The following is a 20,021-nucleotide window of genomic DNA, read 5'->3' on the forward strand; positions in this document are numbered from 1 at the left end:
ATAACATGATTTTAGTTTTCCCAGTGTTGAGCTTTAAGCCAACTTTTTCACTCTCCTCTTTCACCTTCATCATGAGGCTCTTTAGTTCTTCTTCACTTTCTGCCATGAGGGTGGTGTCATGTGCATGCTGCTGCTAAGTCGCTTCAGTCGTGTCCGACTCCGTGCGACCCCCATAGACGGCAGCCCACCAGGCTCCCCCGTCCCTGGGATTCTCCAGGCAAGAGCACTGGAGTGGGTTGCCATTTCCTTCTCCAATGCGTGAGAGTGAAAAGTGAAAGTGAAGTCGCTTAGTCGTGTCCAACTCTTAGCGACCCCATGGACTGCAGCCCAAGAGGCTCCTCCATCCATGGGATTTTCCAGGCAAGAGTACTGGAGTCGGGTGCCATTGCCTGCATATCTAAGGTTATTGATATTTCTCCCAGCAATCTTGATTCCAGCCTGTGCTTCCTCCAGCCCAGCGTTTCTCATGATGTACTCTGCATATAAGTTAAATAAGCAGGGGGACAATATACAGCCTGACGTATTCCTTTTCCTATTTGGAACCAGTCTGTTGTTCCATGTCCGGTTCCAACAGTTGCTTCCTGACCTGCATACAGGTTTCTCAAGAGGCAGGTCAGATGGTCTGGTATTCCCATCTCTTTCAGAATTTTCCACAGTTGATTGTGATCCACACAGTCAAAGGCTTTGGCATAGTCAATAAAGCAGAAATAGATGTTTTTCTGGAACTCTCTTGCTTTTTCCATGATCCAGCAGATGTTGACAATTTGATCTCTGGTTCCTCTGCCTTTTCTAAAACCCCAGAAGGCTGTGGGTAGGCCTTCTCCAGTTGTAGGGAGTGGGGACTACTCTCTAGTGGAAGTGCTTTGGCTTCTCACAGCAGTGGTTTTTCTTGTTGCAGAGCGTGAGATCTAGGCACACAGGCTTCAGTAGTTGCATCATGTGGACTCAATAACTGTGGAGCACAGGCTTAGTCGTCCTGAGGCATGTGGGATCTTCCCAGACCAGGGATCGAATGAACCTGTGTCCCCTGCACTGTTAAGGGGATTCTTTACCACTGAGCCACCAGGGAAGCCCCAAACAGTAAATCTTGAATGTACATTTAAAACCTCATGATCACAATTGTCATTTCATTTGCGCCTGTTACTCAGCAAGAGCATTTAAATTATTTTGTGTAATACTTAGTATAATCTTATATAAATGAGTATTTTATAAATATGTTTTTTGGTGTTCATTGATTCAAAGACCAAAACTTTACCCCTAAAATTCAAAGGCATGCTGTTTTCTCAATATTAATAAAGTATATTGTTACCTAAGTGCAGTGAACATGAAAGTCGCTCAGTAGTGTCTAACTCTTTGCGATCCCATGGACTATACAGTCCATGGAATTCTCCAGGCCAGAATACTGGAGTGGGTAGCCTTTCCCTTCTCCAGAAGATCTTCCCAACCCAGAGATTGAACCCAGGTCTCTCGCATTGCCAGGTGGATTCTTTACCAGCTGAGCTACCAGGGAAGCCCCTTTGTTTACCTATGCCTGTGGTAAAATTTGAATAATTGTTTCAGAAATAGTTTTAAGAAAGCCCATAATGTTTTTATATTTGAAAATTCAAAATGCCTTTCTTTTGTTAGCATATAAGGCAGACTCCTCTCACATTCCTTTATTTTTCTAGATATTAAGTTGTGCCTGTTTCAGTTTTTTGTGTTGTATATTTGTTTCAGAGCGTTCGCCTTGAAGTGAAGTGTTAGTTGCTCAGTCGCATCCAACTTTTTGTGACCCCATAGATTAGCCCGCAGGCTCCTCTGTCCGTGGAATTCTCCGGGCAAGAATACTGGAGTGGTTGCCATTCCCTTCTCCTGGGGATCTTCCCAACCCAGGGAAGGAAGCTGGGTCTCCTGCATTATAGGCATATTATTTACCTGAGTCTGAGCCATGAGGGAAGCCTTGCTCATAAATATTTAAATGGAGGAAAAGTAGATCAGAATCAGAACCATGAAGGCCTTTCTGTAAAAGCAGATGCCTCTTAGCCAAAATTTAGAAATTATTTAATCCATGTATGAAAAATCAGTTTTCAAAATTTCCTAAATTTCTTGGCATAATCTAAGCTTTTTAAATTAATATAAATAAATTAATGATTCTATTTTTAGTGAAAGCTTTCCAGGTGGTGCTAGTGGTAAAGAACCTGCCTGCCAGTGCAGGAGACATAAGAGATGCAGGTTCAGTCCCTGGGTTGGGAAGATCCCCTGGAGAAAGGCATAGCAACCCACTCCAGTATTCTTCCCTGGAAAATTCTATGAACAGAGAATCCTGGTGGGCTACAGTCCATGGGGTTGCAAAGAGTTGGACACAACTGAAGCAACTGAGCGTGCACACACACACACACTTCAGTGAAACCAAATACTCAATAAGGCTTTAAATCACTTGTAAAACCTTTAATGACCATGTGCATAGAGCCATTTGCTATAAATGTATATCATGTTACCCATTTATAGAGAAAATTGAGGCTTTTAGAAATTAATCTCAAATGGAAGAAAGGAGACTAATATTTTGAGTACCAGATCAATCAAGTACTTTATTTTATGTATTCTCAGGTTATCATATTTTAAATAAGTAAATAATTTCCTGGCAGTAAATGTGATTAAGCTTTTGGTGCATAGTGTAACCACATAATATGTCTCTGTCTTCCTTATTCCTACTGTTTGTTTACTTTATTTATTCAACTGTGTTTACTGAGTTTTTATATAATCAGAATAAGCCCCTATATCCTGCTTTTTATCAGATGCTTATGTATATGTGACTGATTATAATAATGGTCTTGGTCATTTTTTTGTTTTTTAGATTCCTGAATTTGATAACTTATACCTGGATATGAATGGAATTATACATCAGTGTTCCCATCCTAATGATGATGATGTTCACTTCAGAATTTCAGATGATAAAATCTTCACTGATATTTTTCACTACTTGGAGGTGTTGTTCCGCATTATTAAGCCCAGGAAAGTATTCTTCATGGCTGTTGATGGTGTGGCTCCCCGAGCAAAGATGAACCAACAGCGTGGGAGGCGTTTTAGGTAAAACATTTATGATTTGTTTTAGAATGCCATTTAGATGAATAAAATGTAATATTTTAAAGAAAATTGACTTGGCTTAACACAGTGAATCTCCTTTTCATGTTTCTTTTCTGCTTAAATCCCCTGCAGAAATGGAATATCTCACACTTACAATGTCACATTTTACCAAGTAAACAAATTAATTATTCAAATGACATGTTATTTCTCAGGGTATATGTTGGGTTAGATAAAATTGCTCTGTTCTCTGTCACAAATTTCTCAGACTTCTCAAAACTTAGTAATTTGGAAATGGTCATAGAAAAGTTCCTATAGTATTTCATCCTGAGCTATGGAATTGCATAGTGAATGAGAGATTGTGCTAATGACAATGTTGCTGACATTTAATTTGACCCTGGGCTTGATTCTGACTTTGCTTAAATATGGGTCCTCCCTGCATAGAAAGGCAAATGAAATTGGAAGGTGATTATGGAGTAGAAGAGAGCTGAGTTAGGACACTTGAGATATTATCTCAAGTAATAAGAGGAGGAGTTTAGCCCTGAGAATGGGAGTTCAGTTCAGTTCAGTCGCTCAGTCGTGTCCGAATCTTTGCGACCCCATGAATCACAGCATGCCAGGCCTCCTTGTCCATCACCAACTCCCGGAGTTCACTCAGACTCACGTCCATCGAGTCAGTGATGCCATCCAGCCATCTCATCCTCTGTCGTCCCCTTCTCCTCCTGCCCCCAATCCCTCCCAGCATCAGAGTCTTTTCCAATGAGTCAACTCTTTGCATGAGGTTGCCAAAGTACTGGAGTTTCAGCTTCAGCATCATTCCCTCCAAAGAAATCCCAGGGCTGATCTCCTTCAGAATGGACTGGTTGGATCTCCTTGCAGTCCAAGGGACTCTCAAGAGTCTTCTCCAACACCACAGTGCAAAAGCATCAGTTCTTCGGTGCTTAGCCTTCTTCACAGTCCAACTCTCACATCCATACATGACCACAGGAAAAACCATAGCCTTGACTAGACGGACCTTTGTTGGCAAAGTAATGTCTCTGCTTTTGAATATGCTGTCTAGGTTGGTCATAACTTTCCTTCCAAGGAGTAAGTGTCTTTTAATTTCATGGCTGCAGTCACCATCTGCAGTGATTTGGGAGCCCCCCAAAAATAAAGTCTTGACACTGTTTCCACTGTTTCCCCATCTGTTTGCCATGAAGTGATGGGATGAGATGCCATGATCTTCATTTTCTGAATGTTGAGCTTTAAGCCAACGTTTCCGCTCTCCTCTTTCACTTTCATCAAGAGGCTTTTTAGTTCCTCTTTACTTTCTGCCATAAGGGTGGTGTCATCTGCATATCTGAGGTCATTGATATTTCTCCTGGCAATCTTGATTCCAGCTTGTCTTCCAGCCCAGCGTTTCTCATGATGTACTCTGCATAGAAGTTAAATAAGAAGGGTGACAATATACAGGCTTGATGTACTCCTTTTCCTATTTGGAACCAGTCTGTTGTTCCATGTCCAGTTCTAACTGTTGCTTCCTGACCTACATACACATTTCTCAAGAGGCAGGTCAGGTGCTCTGGGATTCCCATCTCTTTCAGAATTTTCCACAGTTGATTGTGATCCACACAGTCAAAGGCTTTGGCATAGTCAATAAAGGAGAAATAGATGTTTTTCTGGAACTCTCTTGCTTTTTCCATGATCCAGCGGATGTTGGCAATGTGATCTCTGGTTCCTCTGCCTTTTCTAAAACCAGCTTGAACATCTGGAAGTTCACTGTTCACATATTGCTGAAGCCTGGCTTGGAGAATTTTGAGCATTACTTCACTAGCATGTGAGATGAGTGCAATTGTGCGGTAGTTTGAGCATTCATTGGCATTGCCTTTCTTCAGGATTGGAATGAAAACTAACCTTTTCCAGTCCTGTGGCCACTGCTGAGTTTTCCAAATTTGCTGGCATATTGAGTGCAGCACTTTCACAGCATCATCTTCCAGGATTTGGATTAGCTCAACTCGAATTCCATCACCTCCACTAGCTTTGTTCGTAGTAATGTTTTCTAAGGCCCACTTGACTTCACATTCCAAGATGTCTGGCTCTAGGTGAGTGATCACACCATCGTGATCATCTGGGTCGTGAAGATCTTTTTTATACAGTTCTTCTGTGTATTCTTGCCACCTCTTAATATCTTCTGCTTCTGTTAGGTCCAGACCATTTCTGTCCTTTATCGAGCCCATCTTTGCATGAAATGTTCCCTTGGTGTCTCTAAATTTCTTGAAGAGATCTCTAGTCTTTCCCATTCTGTTGTTTTCCTCTATTTCTTTGTTTTGTTTTGTTTTGTTTTCCTCTATTTCTTTGCATTGATCGCTGAGGAAGGCTTTCTTACCTCTCCTTGCTATTCTTTGGAACTCTGCATTCAGATGCTTATATCTTTCCTTTTCTCCTTTGCTTTTTGCTTCTCTTTTTTTCACAGCTATTTGTAAGGCCTCCTCAGACAGCCATTTTGCTTTTTTACATTTCTTTTCCATGGGGATGGTCTTGATCCCTTTCTCCTGTAGAATGTCACGAACCTCCGTCCATAGTTCATCAGGCACTCTGTCTATCAGATCTAGTCCCTTAAATCTATTTCTCACTTCCACTGTATAATCATAAGGGATTTGATTTAGGTCATACCTGAATGGAATGGGAAGAGAATGGTAAACTATAGAGATTTAAATATCAAAAGAGAAAAGACGCTGAAGATATTGGAACAATGAAATCCTTGAAGACAGGGGCTGTCTCTTACTCAAATTTAGATTTCTCAAGTACCACCCAAGACTTACTTTAATCTGAATCTCCAAAAACTGTGCCCTAGAAACTGTTTTTTTAACCAGATTCTCCTGATAATTGTTAAACTAATTTTGGGAAGCTGCTGGGCTAGAAAATCTAGTGTTAAAAAAGGATTATATAAGCCCACTATGTCAGTCAGTGTTCAGTTGCAGGTAATAGAAGTTTGTTCTAAGCAGAAAGGGATATAATAAGAGAATTGGGTACTTATAAAATCATTGTGAAAGTCAAAAGATTTCTTGCCCACAATAGTAGATACAATGATCATCTAAATTAAATTCGCCCATTCCTGTCCATTTTGGTTCACTGATTCCTAAGATGTTGGTGTTCAGTCTTGCCATCTCCTTGCTCATATCCAATCTACCTTGATTCATGGACCTAACATTCTGGATTCCAACATTATATTGTTCTTTACAGCATTGGCTTTGCTTTCACCACCAGACACACCCACAATTGAGTGTCATTTCCGCTTTGGCCCAGCTGTTTCATTCTTTCTGGAGCTATTCTTTCTGTAGTTGCCTTCCACCCATTCCCCAGTAGCATATTGAACACCCTCCAACCTGGGGAAATCCTGTTCAAGTGTCATATCTTTGCCTTTTCATGCTATTCATGAGGTTCTCTAGGCAAGAATACTGGAGTGGGTTGCTATTTCCTCCTCCAGTGTACCACATTTTGTCAGAACTCTTCACTATGACCCGTCCATCCTGTGTGGCCTGCACAGCATGGTTCATAGCTTCATCAAGGTATGTAACCCCCTTCACCATGACAAGGATGTGATCCATGAAGGGGTCAATTTAGTTATAATTCAACAATAAAGAAGCCATAAATTTATCTGTTAGCTCCAAGGCCCCAGTATACCTGCCATATCCTTACTGGAAAAATAACAGATGCCCTGCCCCTTGCTTCTCAGCACTTATAAAGCTGCTAAATATTGAAATCTCTCTATTATTGGTAAAACACACCCCTGCCTATAACCCCAGTGCCACAACTGTCATGTACACGTCACTAGACTTCTCCCTTCCAAATGTTTCTTGGGAACATCTGACAAAATCTAAGTCACATCCAGAAGCCTAGCTGAAGGAAGCCTGAGAGTTTAATATTTTATAGCTTTCTGACCTCAGAAGACAAACTAGAAGAAAGGAGTGGTTGTTGAGGGCCACTTCTCCATAACCACCACAGGCATTTATTCAATACTGTGGTGGCATCCCGTGCTCCATGTTTCCCCAGAGTCCCCCAGGTAGCCCTTTCTCATTCTCCATAGTGCCTGTTTCCTTTGTTCGTACTCTCTGACCATAATCTCTACACATCTCTTACTCATTTTTAAATCTGCTCCTATCTTTCATCCCCCTCATGCCACTGAAACTTCCTTAAAAAATTACAGATAAATTTCTTAAAGAGACTAAATCTAAAGAATAATTCTGTCTTTATATTACTTCATTTATCTCTTGTATTTAGCAGTGTTGGCCATTATTTCTCTCTTGAACTTCCTTCCCATAACCTTCAGTTAACTACTGTCTTTGACCAGGAGTCAAGCCCGGGCCCCAGGAATGGAAGCACCGAGTCCTAACCACTGGACCACCAAGGAATTCCCTTCAACACTATCTTTAAAAAAAAAAAAAAGTGTATTTATTTGGCGCTGCTGGGCCTTAGTTGTGGCATGTGGAATTTAGTTCCCTGACCAGGAACTGAACCCTAGCCACCTCCATTGACAGCACAGAGTCTTAGCCCCTGGACCACCAGGGAAGTCCCTGACTTGACCTTCTTAATCTCCTTATCTTCTCTTCCCCTCCTTTTTTTTCTTGAAAACTGATGTTTCTTAAGGTTCTATCCTAGGTTTTGAGAGATTTTATCCAATGGCTGAAACTGTACTGACTCCCAAATTATCTTTCTGGTAGATATCTCTTCCCAGAACTTCTGTATATCTAAATGCCTGCTAAATGACTCCTTCTGGATACCACAGATACATTTCAGGCTTAACATATTCAGAATTGAACTGATCTTTGCCTCAAACTTTGCCATCCTTCTACGTTCCTACTTCTGTTGAACTGCGAACTGCGAAGTCACTTCAGTCGTGTCCGACTCTGTGCGACCCCAGAGATGGCAGCCCACCAGGCTCCCTCATCCCTGGGATTCTCCAGGCAAGAATACTGGAGTGGGTTGCCATTTCCTTCTCCAATGCATGAAAGTGAAAAGTGGAAGTAAAGTCGCTCAGTCATGTCCGCCTCTTTGCGACCTCATGGACTGCAGCCTACCAGGCTCCTCCATCCGTGGTATTTTCCAGGCAAGAGTTTCTGTGAAAGCACCATGTAAATAGCTGCTCAACTCCAAGAGAAATTGGGCCTCTCCCTCTTCCTTATTCCTCACATCTTAGTCATATCTATATACTTCTTTTCATCTTTAGTGCTACTATGTCAGTCTGGCCTTCATAATCTTCTACCTAGACTAGTAATTTTACCTTGTTCCTGTCCCAGACATTCTCTGTATTGCAGCTATATTAAACAATATGTTTTATATCCATCTATTTCTTATACCCTAGGGCTTCCCTGGTGGCTCAGATAGTAAAGAATCTGCCTACAATGTAGGAGACCTGGGTTTGATCCCTGGGTCCGGAAGATCCCCTGGAGAAGGGAATGGGTACTCACTCTAGTATTCTTGCCTGGAGAATCCCATGGACAGAGGAGCCTGGCAGGCTACAGTTCACGGGGTTGCAAAGAGTCGGACATGACTGCGCGACTAACTCTTCACTGTTTTCTTACACTGTGTCTAGTGTGTAACTCTTAAGAAGAGGAATCATTTCTTTTTTGTTGTAGCCCAAGAACTTATCACATAGTAACACTGAATAATCATTTCTTCAAAGAAGAAAGAGGAGAAATGAGGAAAGAATGGATTCTATTGGAGAGATTACAAATGAGTTGTTATCTTCAAAGTTTTTGTTATATTGAAGAGGTTGGTGAGAGAGAGGTTAAAAACAAAGAAGAGTTTGTTTATCACAGAAATGGAATTCAACAGAGCACAGTAGTTAGAACTAGTAACAGGGCTGTAGAAAATGTACATAAAGCAGGACTTACTAAATTATGTGCCATGTGGCAAATTTGTGTGCCACACACGCGTTACCAGAAAAACCATACGGGAATTGGAATGCTGATATTCAAATCTATTTCTATCAGACTCTGGAATAATCATGTTCTTCCTAGTAAATTCTGTTGCCTCAAAAATGAAATCATTTTGGCTACTGATGTCATTAATGTTATTAGGCTTTCATTTTAGATATTTTCATGAGGGAATCCAAAGGTGTACATTATAATTTTATAATTATTTTTATGTAATATTCTTAGAGATCCTTTTAGTAATGTACTTCTTGTTTGATGTTATTAAATGTAGTGCATATAATGAATGTTTACGCTATACTTTTGAAATTATTTCTAGAACCAATATGTATATTTGTGTAAGAAAAGAATTATTTTATAATAAGTATTTATAACATTTTATGTCAGTTTTACACCATTATAATGTTCGGCTTCTATAGTCCATAGCTGAAAAACTTAATTCTTTAAATAAATAAAACAAACAATGCTAAGGCTCATCTTTATCGATTGTAGTCATTTCAAAACTTGCATGTTTTGAACTTAAAATTGATGAATTAGTATTTTAGTTACAAAAGCTTCTAAATGACAGTTTACTGTATGTAGAGATCTCTTTTTTTCCTAGAAAGTTGAGGATTCTTTTTTCTCCCCCCTTAACATTTAAGGTCAGCAAAGGAGGCTGAAGACAAAATTAAAAAGGCAATAGAAAAAGGAGAAACTCTTCCTGCAGAGGCCAGATTTGATTCCAACTGCATTACACCAGGTAAATTCACTGAGAGAAAAATTCTAGGAAATTTAAAATGTAAATTTAGTTTTCTTTTGTAACCTCTTTTTTTTTTTTTTTTTTTTTTTGTCCTTAGAATTCCATTTGTTATATTTTCCCAGTTATGTCGCTTCATAAGATAGTTTGATCACCTTGGTTATAAATGCCCCTATGAAGACCCACTGTAGGAATTTACAGATGCTGATAAGAGCAACTACGGACAGGATTCTCCTACCTGCACAGAATTCCTGACCTAGAACGAACTTACAAGATCAGTCCTACTACTCTTGACATTTATTTGTATGAAAACTGACTCAGTGAGGTTGTGGCTCACCCAAGTTCATATAGCCAGTTTGTTTTATTCAGGATAAGAAAGCCATTTTCCTTATCTAGAATGCTTACTGCTCTGCTCCTCAGAGGTGGTTAAGACTTCTGTGACTTTAAGGATTAATTATTAGTATTACAAGTTTAATTTTAAATGCAACAGCATAGTCTGCAGTTCCAGGAGTCTAACATCATTATAACCCTTCACATTGAAGAAAAGTCTTAAAATTGTATCTTTTCATTAATTCTTTACTGTGGTAGTTTTCTCTTTCATTAAGTGCCCTAATGACAATGCTCAATTTAACAAGCAGTTATATCATTATACGGTTTAAGACTGTGTTGCCTTTGACTGTTTAAGACTGTGTTGCCTGTTGATCATCTAGGCTTTTCCGAAAACATAATCACTGTATACTCTGTTTCCAGATTAATAGTCATTTTTTTGAGTTAAAAGTAGTAATAATAACAGTTGTTGTGGCTGCATGTCTTACAAAAAGAAAACAAAACCTTTTTAGAATCCAGCAGAAAAGATTGAAGATTGAAGTTTGTTAGAGAGTTGAAACTCTGCCCTTGAGTGAAAATATTTGAAGTATACTCCCAAGGAAGTAGTAAAATTCTTTGACTTTCTGTATCTGACATTAACTTCATTTAGGGCTGACTAGTGAAATTGGAAATAGCTGTGATCTTTGCTCGGGAAAGATGTAACATGATTTGCTTTTCAAGATAAGCCAGAGAGCTTTCAACCTTCAGACCCATAATCCAGTTTCATGCTATCACTGATAACTCTGTTTCTATTTCTCACTCAGATTAAATTTCTAAAATCTTTTTATTTAAAGGGACTGAATTCATGGCCAGGTTACATGAACATCTGAAGTACTTTGTAAATATGAAAATTTCTACAGACAAATCGTGGCAAGGAGTTACCATCTACTTCTCAGGCCATGAGGTTATTATCTTTTCTTACTTAAACAGTTTTTCAACTGAATCTTGAGAAATGTAGAATATTACTGTATTTTTTTTTTAACATTATATCTAGACTCCTGGAGAAGGAGAGCATAAAATCATGGAGTTTATCAGATCCGAGAAGGCAAAGCCAGATCATGATCCAAACACCAGGCACTGTCTTTATGGCTTAGATGCTGACTTGGTAGGTAAAATGCTTATTGTTATTGTAGTCTTATGCCTCATGCGAAGAGTTGACTCATTGGAAAAGACTCTGATGCTGGGAGGGATTAGAGGCAGGAGGAGAAGGGGACAACAGAGGATGAGATGGCTGGATGGCATCACTGACTCAATGGACGTGAGTTTGAGTGAACTCTGGGAGTTGGTGATGGACAGGGAGGCCTGCAATTCATGGGGTCGCAAAGAGTCGAACATGACTGAGCGACTGAACTGATGCCATTATGATAAATATCTGTTTAGGAAACTTAGTCTTAATATTAGCAGATTTCTGGTTGTGGAAAGAAATATTAGAGACATGATAATAATTGCTACTTCTGCTGTTACCAAAGTTCATAACATTTGGAAAAGGTGTTCTTTTGCCATTGTTTATGATCAACAGGTGCATATAGATAGTGTTCACACCTGATGACCCTAGTGCTGTGAATTCTCTGCTGAGTTCTGGGTAGAGGACCCTTTTTATCTTCATGCTTAATACAGGATTTTTAATACCATCTGATCTGATAACTCTGTAACCCAAGTTTGCTAGACTGTGTTGTAATTGTTGTTGCTGCACAGAGGCTTCACTGCTGCACGCGGGCTTTCTCTGGTTGCAGTGAATGGGGGCTGCTTTTCATTGCATTGTGCAGGGTTCTCATTGCAGTGGCTTCTCGTTTTAGAGCATGAGCTTAGTAGTTATGGCTCAAGGGCTCAGTTGCTCCACAGCAGTATGAGAACTTCCTGGACTAGGGATTGAGCTCGTGTCTCCTGCATTGGCAGGTGGATTCTTAACCATTGGACCACCAAGGGAAGTCCCTGCTAGATGTTTTTTAACTTTTTATTACAGAAATTTGCAAGTATAAACAAAAATAGAGTGAGCATAATGAACATCTTTGTGTCCTTCTTCCTCCTTTGATTATTTTCAGCTCCTTTTCCTAACCATCTGTATCCTTCCTCCTCCTCCTCTGGATTCTTGAAGTATATGACATTATATTATTTAATCTATAAATATTTCATGATCAAGAATATTAAAAATAATAAAATAGCTCCAGTGTTATTATCCCATATAAAACAATATTAATAAATCACTCTTTAATATATATGAAAACCATCCAGGATTCTCATTTCCCTGATTGATTCATAAGTGTTTTATTTTGTGTAAATCAGGATTAAATTAAACTCTGCATTGCAGTTGGTTGATATGTCTCACTAAACTATTTGACTTACTTTGGGGATTAGAATACTATGTGAGAATATTAACTGAAAAGATCCTTTCCCAGTTTTTTCCCCAAGTTTTCACATACTAAAGGTATCCTGACCTCCAGAAGAGTCCTGTATTCTTCTGATGTGGAAGTGCTATTGCCTCTAATTCCTTCCCATTCCCCCATGGCAAGTAGAAAGAAATAAAAACTAAGAGAGATTATTATTATAGGCATGCAGTGGTGTGGTTGTAAAGGTTATGTGAGTCTAAGGTGAACATTGTTTTCTTAGGAAAGTACACACAATTTACCCCATTCATCACAAAATATGATATAAGTGGATCATATTTTGAAGTTTATATATTTAACTTACTAATTATTTTCCTTAAATAAGCATGTTCTTCTTTATATAGAACTGTTGTTGATTGCTTTTGTGAACCTGATGCTATAAAAAATGAGAGAATAAAAACACTTCTTAATCATTTTTCAACAGATTATGCTTGGATTAACAAGTCATGAGGCACATTTCTCTCTTTTAAGAGAAGAAGTTCGATTTGGTGGCAAAAAGACTCAAAGGTAAATCATACTGCCTGTATATTGGAAGGTAGACCAGAAATTAAATTAGAAATAGTAATCCCTTAACAGGCATATGATCTGTAAATATTTTCTCCCATTCTGTGGGCTCCCTTTTTGCTCTGTTGATAGTGTCATTTGATGTACAAAGTTTTTAAATTTGATGAGTTCTGGTCTGTATTCTTCTTTTGTTGCCTATACATTTTATCGTTGTTCAGTCATTCAGTCATGTTCAACTCTGCGACTCCATGGACTGTAGCACGCCAGCCTTCCCTGTCCTTCACTGTCTCCCAGAGTTGGCTCAAATTCATGGCCACTGAGTCATGTACACTTTTTAGTGTAGTATCCAGGAAATCATTGGCCAAATCCAGTGTCATAAAGCTTTTTCCCATTTTAGTCTAAGGGTTTTATAAGTTTTAACCCTTACATTTAAGTCTTTGATCCATGTCAATTTCAGTCTTTCAGCATTGATTATGCTATTAGCTGTGGATTTTTCATAAATTCCCATAATCATTCTAAGGAAATTCCTTTCTGTTTCTACTTTGCTGAGTATTTTTATCATGAAAGGGTGTTGAATTTTGACATAGGCTTTTTCTGTTGAATGAGTATGTGGGGTTTTTTTCCTTTGTTTATTAATATGGTGTATTACATTGATTTATCTTGAACCACTGGGCTTCCCTGGTGGCTCAGTGGGTAAAGCATCTGCCTACAATGTGGGAGACCCGAGTTCAATCCCTTGGTTGGGAAGATTCCTTGGAGAAGGAAATGGCAACCCACTCCAGTATTCTTGCCTGGAAAATCCCATGGACTGAAAAGCTATGGTAGGCTACAGTCCATGGGGTCACAAAGAATCAAACACGACTGAGTGACTTTCCCCTATTACATTGATTTATCTTGAACCATTTTTGCATTCCTGTGGAAAATGCCACTTGTTCATGGTGGATAAGTGCTTTTAATATGCTCTTAAAAACTTACATTCTTACTTGTAATTAATCTTGGAATATAAGCCAACAGCCAGGATTATAGACCCCTGGACCAAGCCAGGGAAAGGTAAGAGGAGAAAGTAATAGTGCCGCACCATTGAAGCTTTAACCTATACTGCAGTAGACATAAAAGTATATACTCACTAATCTATATGCCTTTTGCTGGTGGCCAGCCTTAAGTGGGCCAGAACAGATCCCATTGTTTTCTTACATCTGTTATTTATTATTTAGACTTTCTTAATTCTGTGAGTCCTTCCCCAGAAAGCATGCTGTAAACCAATTATTTTGAACTTTATATCTATCATAATTGTTATTATGTTTTTATCTTAACATTACCCTGCAGCTTACATATAAATTACATGCCTTAATGTCAAGAATTAATTATACTGCAGTGATAAATTTTATTTTAAGCTGCACTTTTAAACTTGAACCTTAAAAATATAATTAATTCTGTGTTGATCATCTTGACTAATTATAGGGTATGCGCACCAGAAGAAACCACATTTCACCTCCTACACTTGTCTTTAATGAGAGAGTATATTGACTATGAGTTTTCAGCATTAAAAGTAAGTATTAATATAAATAGATCAGAAGTGAATATGCAGAAATTTCCAAAGGATTTGACTGTTTTCTTCATATTGCTATAGGACAAGATCACATTTAAATATGATATTGAAAGGATAATAGATGATTGGATTTTGATGGGATTTCTTGTTGGCAATGATTTTATCCCTCATCTACCTCATTTACATATTAATCATGATGCACTGCCTCTGCTTTATGGAACATATATTACCATCCTGCCAGAACTTGGGGGTAAGAAAAGTTTAATATTCATTTGAGGCTACTTTAATTTAAAACTCAACTAACCCTGGAAATGTCACTCAGTTTATTAGATTATTGCTTGCAGAGCTAAAGTAGAAAAATAATTTGGAGTTTCTTTTAGTCTAAGGCATCAAGTTCTAAAGTTGCAATTTTCAGTGGTTCACAAACAGACAAGATGACACAAGTTAAGCAATCTCATTTATTCATAGATACCTAACTAATCTCTACCTTTAATGGCTTACAAAAGCCTGCAGAGGTTGTTGGTTTCACTTAGCTCTTTTCATATTTAACTGTAAAAATTCAGTTTTCTGAATGGATAAGCATCAGAGTATTTACTATTAGGGAGAGACTTTTAAGTTACAGTGGGAAACTGAGAGGTAGTGATGATGCTGAATAAAGCGGACAACCAAATTCCCTGGCAGTCCAGTGGTTAGGACTCCACACTTACACTGTCAAAGGCACAGGTTCAGTCTCTGGCCAGGGAACTAAAATCTTGCAAACCATACAGTGAATCAATCAATCAATCAAGTAGCAGGATATTGGTCTTTTTCTTCTTAAGTTAGCATATCAAATAAATGACCTCAATTCTAGAACTTACTTAATTTAATTAACTGTCACCCCAGTGTTTGGAAATTTAGGAGGATTATTATTATGTAAACCTGGAACTTTTTCTATTTTGCTTCAATTCTTACATATTGTGTGTTATAGTAACATCAAGTTTGTAGAAACTAGGGTCACTTATATGGTCCAACACTGAGTGTTTTTTCTTGATTAGTAGAATGTCAAAACTCAACGTTTTGTAAAACAGAATTTTATAAAATTGTTTTTTAAAAATGTCAGCATTTAGTGCAAATTCAGATTTTGTTCCTTTTAGGTTATATTAATGAAAGTGGGCATCTCAACTTACCTCGATTTGAGAAATACCTTGTGAAACTATCGGATGTAAGTAACTATAAGTTTTTGTTTTTCTGTCCCAGGGTAGCTATAAATGGTCCAATTACCTAATATCAATTACATAATACCAGAAGAAAAAATGTTATAGTTCTACTCCAGTTGGTTATTTTATATAAATAATTTCATCTACATTATTTTTATTTCTACTTGCTTTTTATTTTTAGTTTTCAGAGTAGTAGATGAAGTCCCTATGTGCATCAAAAGTAATATCCTCTGATTTCCTATGCCCTAGACGCAGTCATTGTTAAAAGTTCGTTTTATTTTCTTCTAGACATACTAAAGTTATTTTAAAATAAATTTAAATGTTTCTGTATAGTTTGATCGAGAACACTTCAGTGAAGTTTTTGTGGACCTAAAGTGGTTTGAAAGCAAAGTTGGTAACAAGTACCTCAATGAAGCAGCAGGTGTTGCAGCAGAAGAAGCCAAGAACTACAAGGAAAAGAAAAAATCAAAGGTGTCCATTTTTTTAGGTGTCCTTTCATTTTTTTACCTGTAAAGGTAAAACTGATATTCCTTGTTTCTCATTTTCTTTCTTATGATTTTGGGGTTCCTCATTTTTGTTTCATTTCCTCTTTTCCTTTATGTACATTTTAAAAATTCTTTGGTTTCTTTTTCTCTATTAGATACTATCATTTAAATCTGATCTTTTAAAAGCAATTTATTTTTGCCATTGAAAAGCATTGCATCTTCTTTGCTCTTCCATTCTGTTAATGTGTAGAGACATTTCTAAGGACCCAGAAAATTAGTTATCTCTTTAAAAATGTGGATATTTATATCATTTAATGTTATAAGATCACTTATTTTTCTCTAGAAGTAATTTATATATAAAATCATATATAAAATACAGTGTTACAATATATGGTGAATATTAGGTGCTCAATAAATGAATAATAGAGCCAATTAGAATCTGCTGCTGCTGCTGCTGAGTCGCTTCAGTCGTGTCCGACTCTGTGTGACCGCGTGGACTGCAGCCCACCAGGCTCTGCCGTCCCTGGGATTCTCCAGGCAACACTGGAGTGGGTTGCCATTTCCTTCTCCATAGAATATGCTAGTACCCTGTAAAACACCTTTTGTAAGCCATAACGAATGTCTTATATGTGTTAGCTTAGAAAATAAACCTCTTCTGAAATTTTCCTCAGCCAATCCATAGTTATTGGATTCTGGTGAAATTGATGAGCTTCCTGCACTCTCTTTGCTGTACTGCTTCTCTTTAGGTTCGAGCCTAATATCTCTTGCTCCAGAAAGGGCAGCTATCCTGATTTTGTTTAGTGTAGCCTTTCTAACTGCTTAACTTTTCCCCTGTGGAACTTAGCAGTAGTCTGCATTCTACTCTGTTTTTTATCTTAATAAAACAGGCTCTACAACTTTTGGGGGACGTGCACTCACAAACTTAAATATCAGTAATCCCTGGCTCCACTCACCTCAGCTCATTACTTAAACTTCACAAGTCGTCTGGGGGTATGTAGTTAACTTTAGAGACACAGGTAAAACAAGGAAACTGGAGAAACAGCCCAGGCAAGAAAACTGGCAGAGGCCCTAGTTTGGAAAAACTAGTGAAAGTCACTGGCAGTTTGTAGACAATCAGAAAATAGAGAAGAGAAAGGATGAAATCACAAGAGTGGAAAAATAGATGGGCAGGATATGAAGGATATGATGAAATGGAAGAACTTTAGAAAAGCAGATGAGTTGCGTGGAAGAAAATAGAAGTGGAGGGTAGAGGTATAATAATGATGGGAACCAGAGATATAAAAAAATAGGTAATAGTTGTAATTATTGGACTCCACTATAAACAGATTGTTTCTTGTTATCAGTAGCCCAGAATGTGACATATAAAAATGTTGAAGTTGAAAGGATTTGATATTGATTGTGTACTTTTCTCTAAGTAAATGAAATGTTTTTGGAATGTTCTTTTCTTAGAAAACATATGTAATTAAATATATTTCTTTTTTGTATTGGTGAGCATTGTTACTTATCATTGAGGGTCCTAAATGTTAAGTTGTAATAATAAAGATTTATAGCTTCAGGAAACAAGTGATATAAAACCAAAAACATTTACACAGCATTTGAGGATTATTTTTAAAATAAACTTTTATAGTATATCACTTAAAGATCATTCAGTTATCTTTAATATTTTATAAATCTTTCTGTTCAATGTCTCATCTTGAAGTATATCTTACTTTTATATTGATTTATAATTTTTAATAGGGCCAGGAAAATTCTATATGTTGGGCTGCTTTAGACAAAAATGGAGAAGAAGTGGTAACTTCTAAGGGTGAGTACAGACTATTTGAATATGTTATTTTTTTTGACAGAATAGTTATTATATTCCATTATTAGGACTAATTCAGTAATATTGGATGAAACAGATTTCTGTGATAGTTTATAAACATCTACTTTGACATGTATTTATCAAAGCATTAAATGGAAAAATGGAATATTCATAATTGTCAGCCACTGTCTGTTTATCTTTTTTCCAGACAATTTAGAAGAAGAGATGGAAGATGATGACCTATTTGAAACCGAGTTTAGGCAATATAAAAGGACATATTACATGACAAAGATGGGAGTTGACGTAGTTTCTGAGTATGTTCTTGCCATTGCTTTTACTTTAAAGTATGAAAAAGTAGACTTTGCAGTTCTACAGAAAACAGCATAATTTTGATCATTATGGTAATGGGAAGAAGGGATTTTTTGTTTTGCAAATTAATGTAGACCTTTCAACTACTATGGTTTTGGAGAAGATAATATTCATTGGCATGTATTATGCAGTATACCCTTGGACAACATGGGCTTGATCTGCATAGGTCCATTTACATGTGGATTGTTTTTACTGAAGACTTAATACAGTACTACATTTTTCCCACTTGGTTGAATCCATAGATGTGGAACTGCAAATACAGAGAGCTATCTAAAGTTATGAGTGGATTTTCTACTGCAAGAGGGTTGGCATCCCTAACTTCTGCATTGTTCAAGTCTCAACTGTGTGCCTATGATAAAAATTGCCAGATAGAAAATGGTTAGTGTTTTGCTTCATTTCTTCTAAAGCTCACATCCCACTTACCTCAAAGACTACCTGGCTCAGCCTCAGGTTAACAACTAGTATAAAAGTTCCTTAACAACTTGACCTCTAGAATGGTGGCTCATATTTCTGAACTACAGCCCTCTATAACAGTTCAGTTCAGTTCAGTCACTCAGTTGTGTCCAACTCTTTGCGACCCCATGGACTGCAGGACACCAGGCTTCCCTCTCCATCACCATCTCCCAGAGCTTGCTCAAACTCATGTCCATCGAATCAGTGATGCCATCCAACCATCTCAAACTCTTGTCGTCCCCTTCTTCTCCTGCCTTCAGTCTTTATCAGCATCAGGGTTTTTTCCAGTGAGTCAGCTCTTTGCATCAGATGGCCACAGCATTGGAACTTCAGCTTCTGCATCAGTCCTTCCAATGAATATTCAGGACTGATTTCCTTTAGGATTGACTGCTTTGATCTTCTTGCAGTCCAAGGGACTCTCAAGAGTCTTCTCCAGCACCACAGTCAGAAAGCATCAGTTCTTTGGCACTCAACCATCTTCATGGTCCAAATCTCACATCCATACATGACTACTGGAAAGCCATAGCTTTGACTGTACGGACTTTTATTGGCAAAGTGGTGTCTCTGTTTCTAGGTTTGTCTAGGTTTGCATAGCTTTTCTTCCAAGGAGCAACCATCTTTTAATTTCATATCTACAGTCACTGTCTGCAGTGATCTTGAAGCCCAAGAAGATAAAATCTGTCACTGCTTCCATTTTTTTCCCTTATTTGCCTTGAAGTAATGGGACCGGATGCTATGATCTTAGTGTTTGAATGTTGAGTTTTAAGCCAGCTTTTTACTCTCCTCTTTCATCTCCTCAGGAGGCTCTTTAGTTCCTCTTCGCTCTCTGCCATAGGGTGGTGTCATCTGCATATTTGAGGCTGCTGATATTTCTCCTGGCCGTCTTGATTCCAGCTTGTGATTCATCCAGCCTGGCATTTCACATGATGTACTCTGCATATAAGATAAATAAGCAGGATGATAATATACAGCCTTGTCATACTCCTTTCCCAATTTTGAACCAGTCCATTGTTCCATGTCCAGTTCTAATTGTTGATTCTTGACCTGCATACAGGTTTCTCAGGAAACAGGTAAGGTGGTCTGGTACTCCCATCTCTTTAAGAATTTTCCACAGCTTGTTGTGACCCACACAATCAAAGACTTTCACGTAGTCAATGAAGCAGAAATAGATGTTTTCCTGGAATTCCTTTGTTTTCTCCATGATCC

General features: G+C 38.0%; 1 protein-coding gene across 8 annotated transcripts in view; it reads left to right on the forward strand.

Annotated features, from left to right (window-relative positions):
- The window catches only part of XRN1 (5'-3' exoribonuclease 1), a 116,167-nt gene that overhangs the window by 10,777 nt on the left and 85,369 nt on the right, over positions 1-20,021 (forward strand). For all 8 annotated transcript variants that reach the window (XR_011251238.1, XR_011251239.1, XR_011251236.1 and 5 more), the window contains exons 2-12: positions 2,834-3,066; positions 9,614-9,711; positions 10,869-10,978; positions 11,069-11,179; positions 12,883-12,965; positions 14,424-14,511; positions 14,593-14,761; positions 15,645-15,712; positions 16,041-16,178; positions 17,930-17,996; positions 18,202-18,307. Coding sequence is in view for 5 of the 8 variants with exons in the window: in XM_069563442.1 (XP_069419543.1) it covers positions 2,834-3,066; positions 9,614-9,711; positions 10,869-10,978; positions 11,069-11,179; positions 12,883-12,965; positions 14,424-14,511; positions 14,593-14,761; positions 15,645-15,712; positions 16,041-16,178; positions 17,930-17,996; positions 18,202-18,307 (1,271 nt within the window). In the remaining 3 variants the exon portion in view is untranslated. The remainder of the gene's footprint in view (positions 1-2,833; positions 3,067-9,613; positions 9,712-10,868; positions 10,979-11,068; positions 11,180-12,882; positions 12,966-14,423; positions 14,512-14,592; positions 14,762-15,644; positions 15,713-16,040; positions 16,179-17,929; positions 17,997-18,201; positions 18,308-20,021) is intronic.

The sequence above is a fragment of the Ovis canadensis genome, chromosome 1 (genome assembly GCF_042477335.2).
Source record: "Ovis canadensis isolate MfBH-ARS-UI-01 breed Bighorn chromosome 1, ARS-UI_OviCan_v2, whole genome shotgun sequence".
NCBI classification, from domain to species: Eukaryota; Metazoa; Chordata; class Mammalia; order Artiodactyla; family Bovidae; genus Ovis; species Ovis canadensis.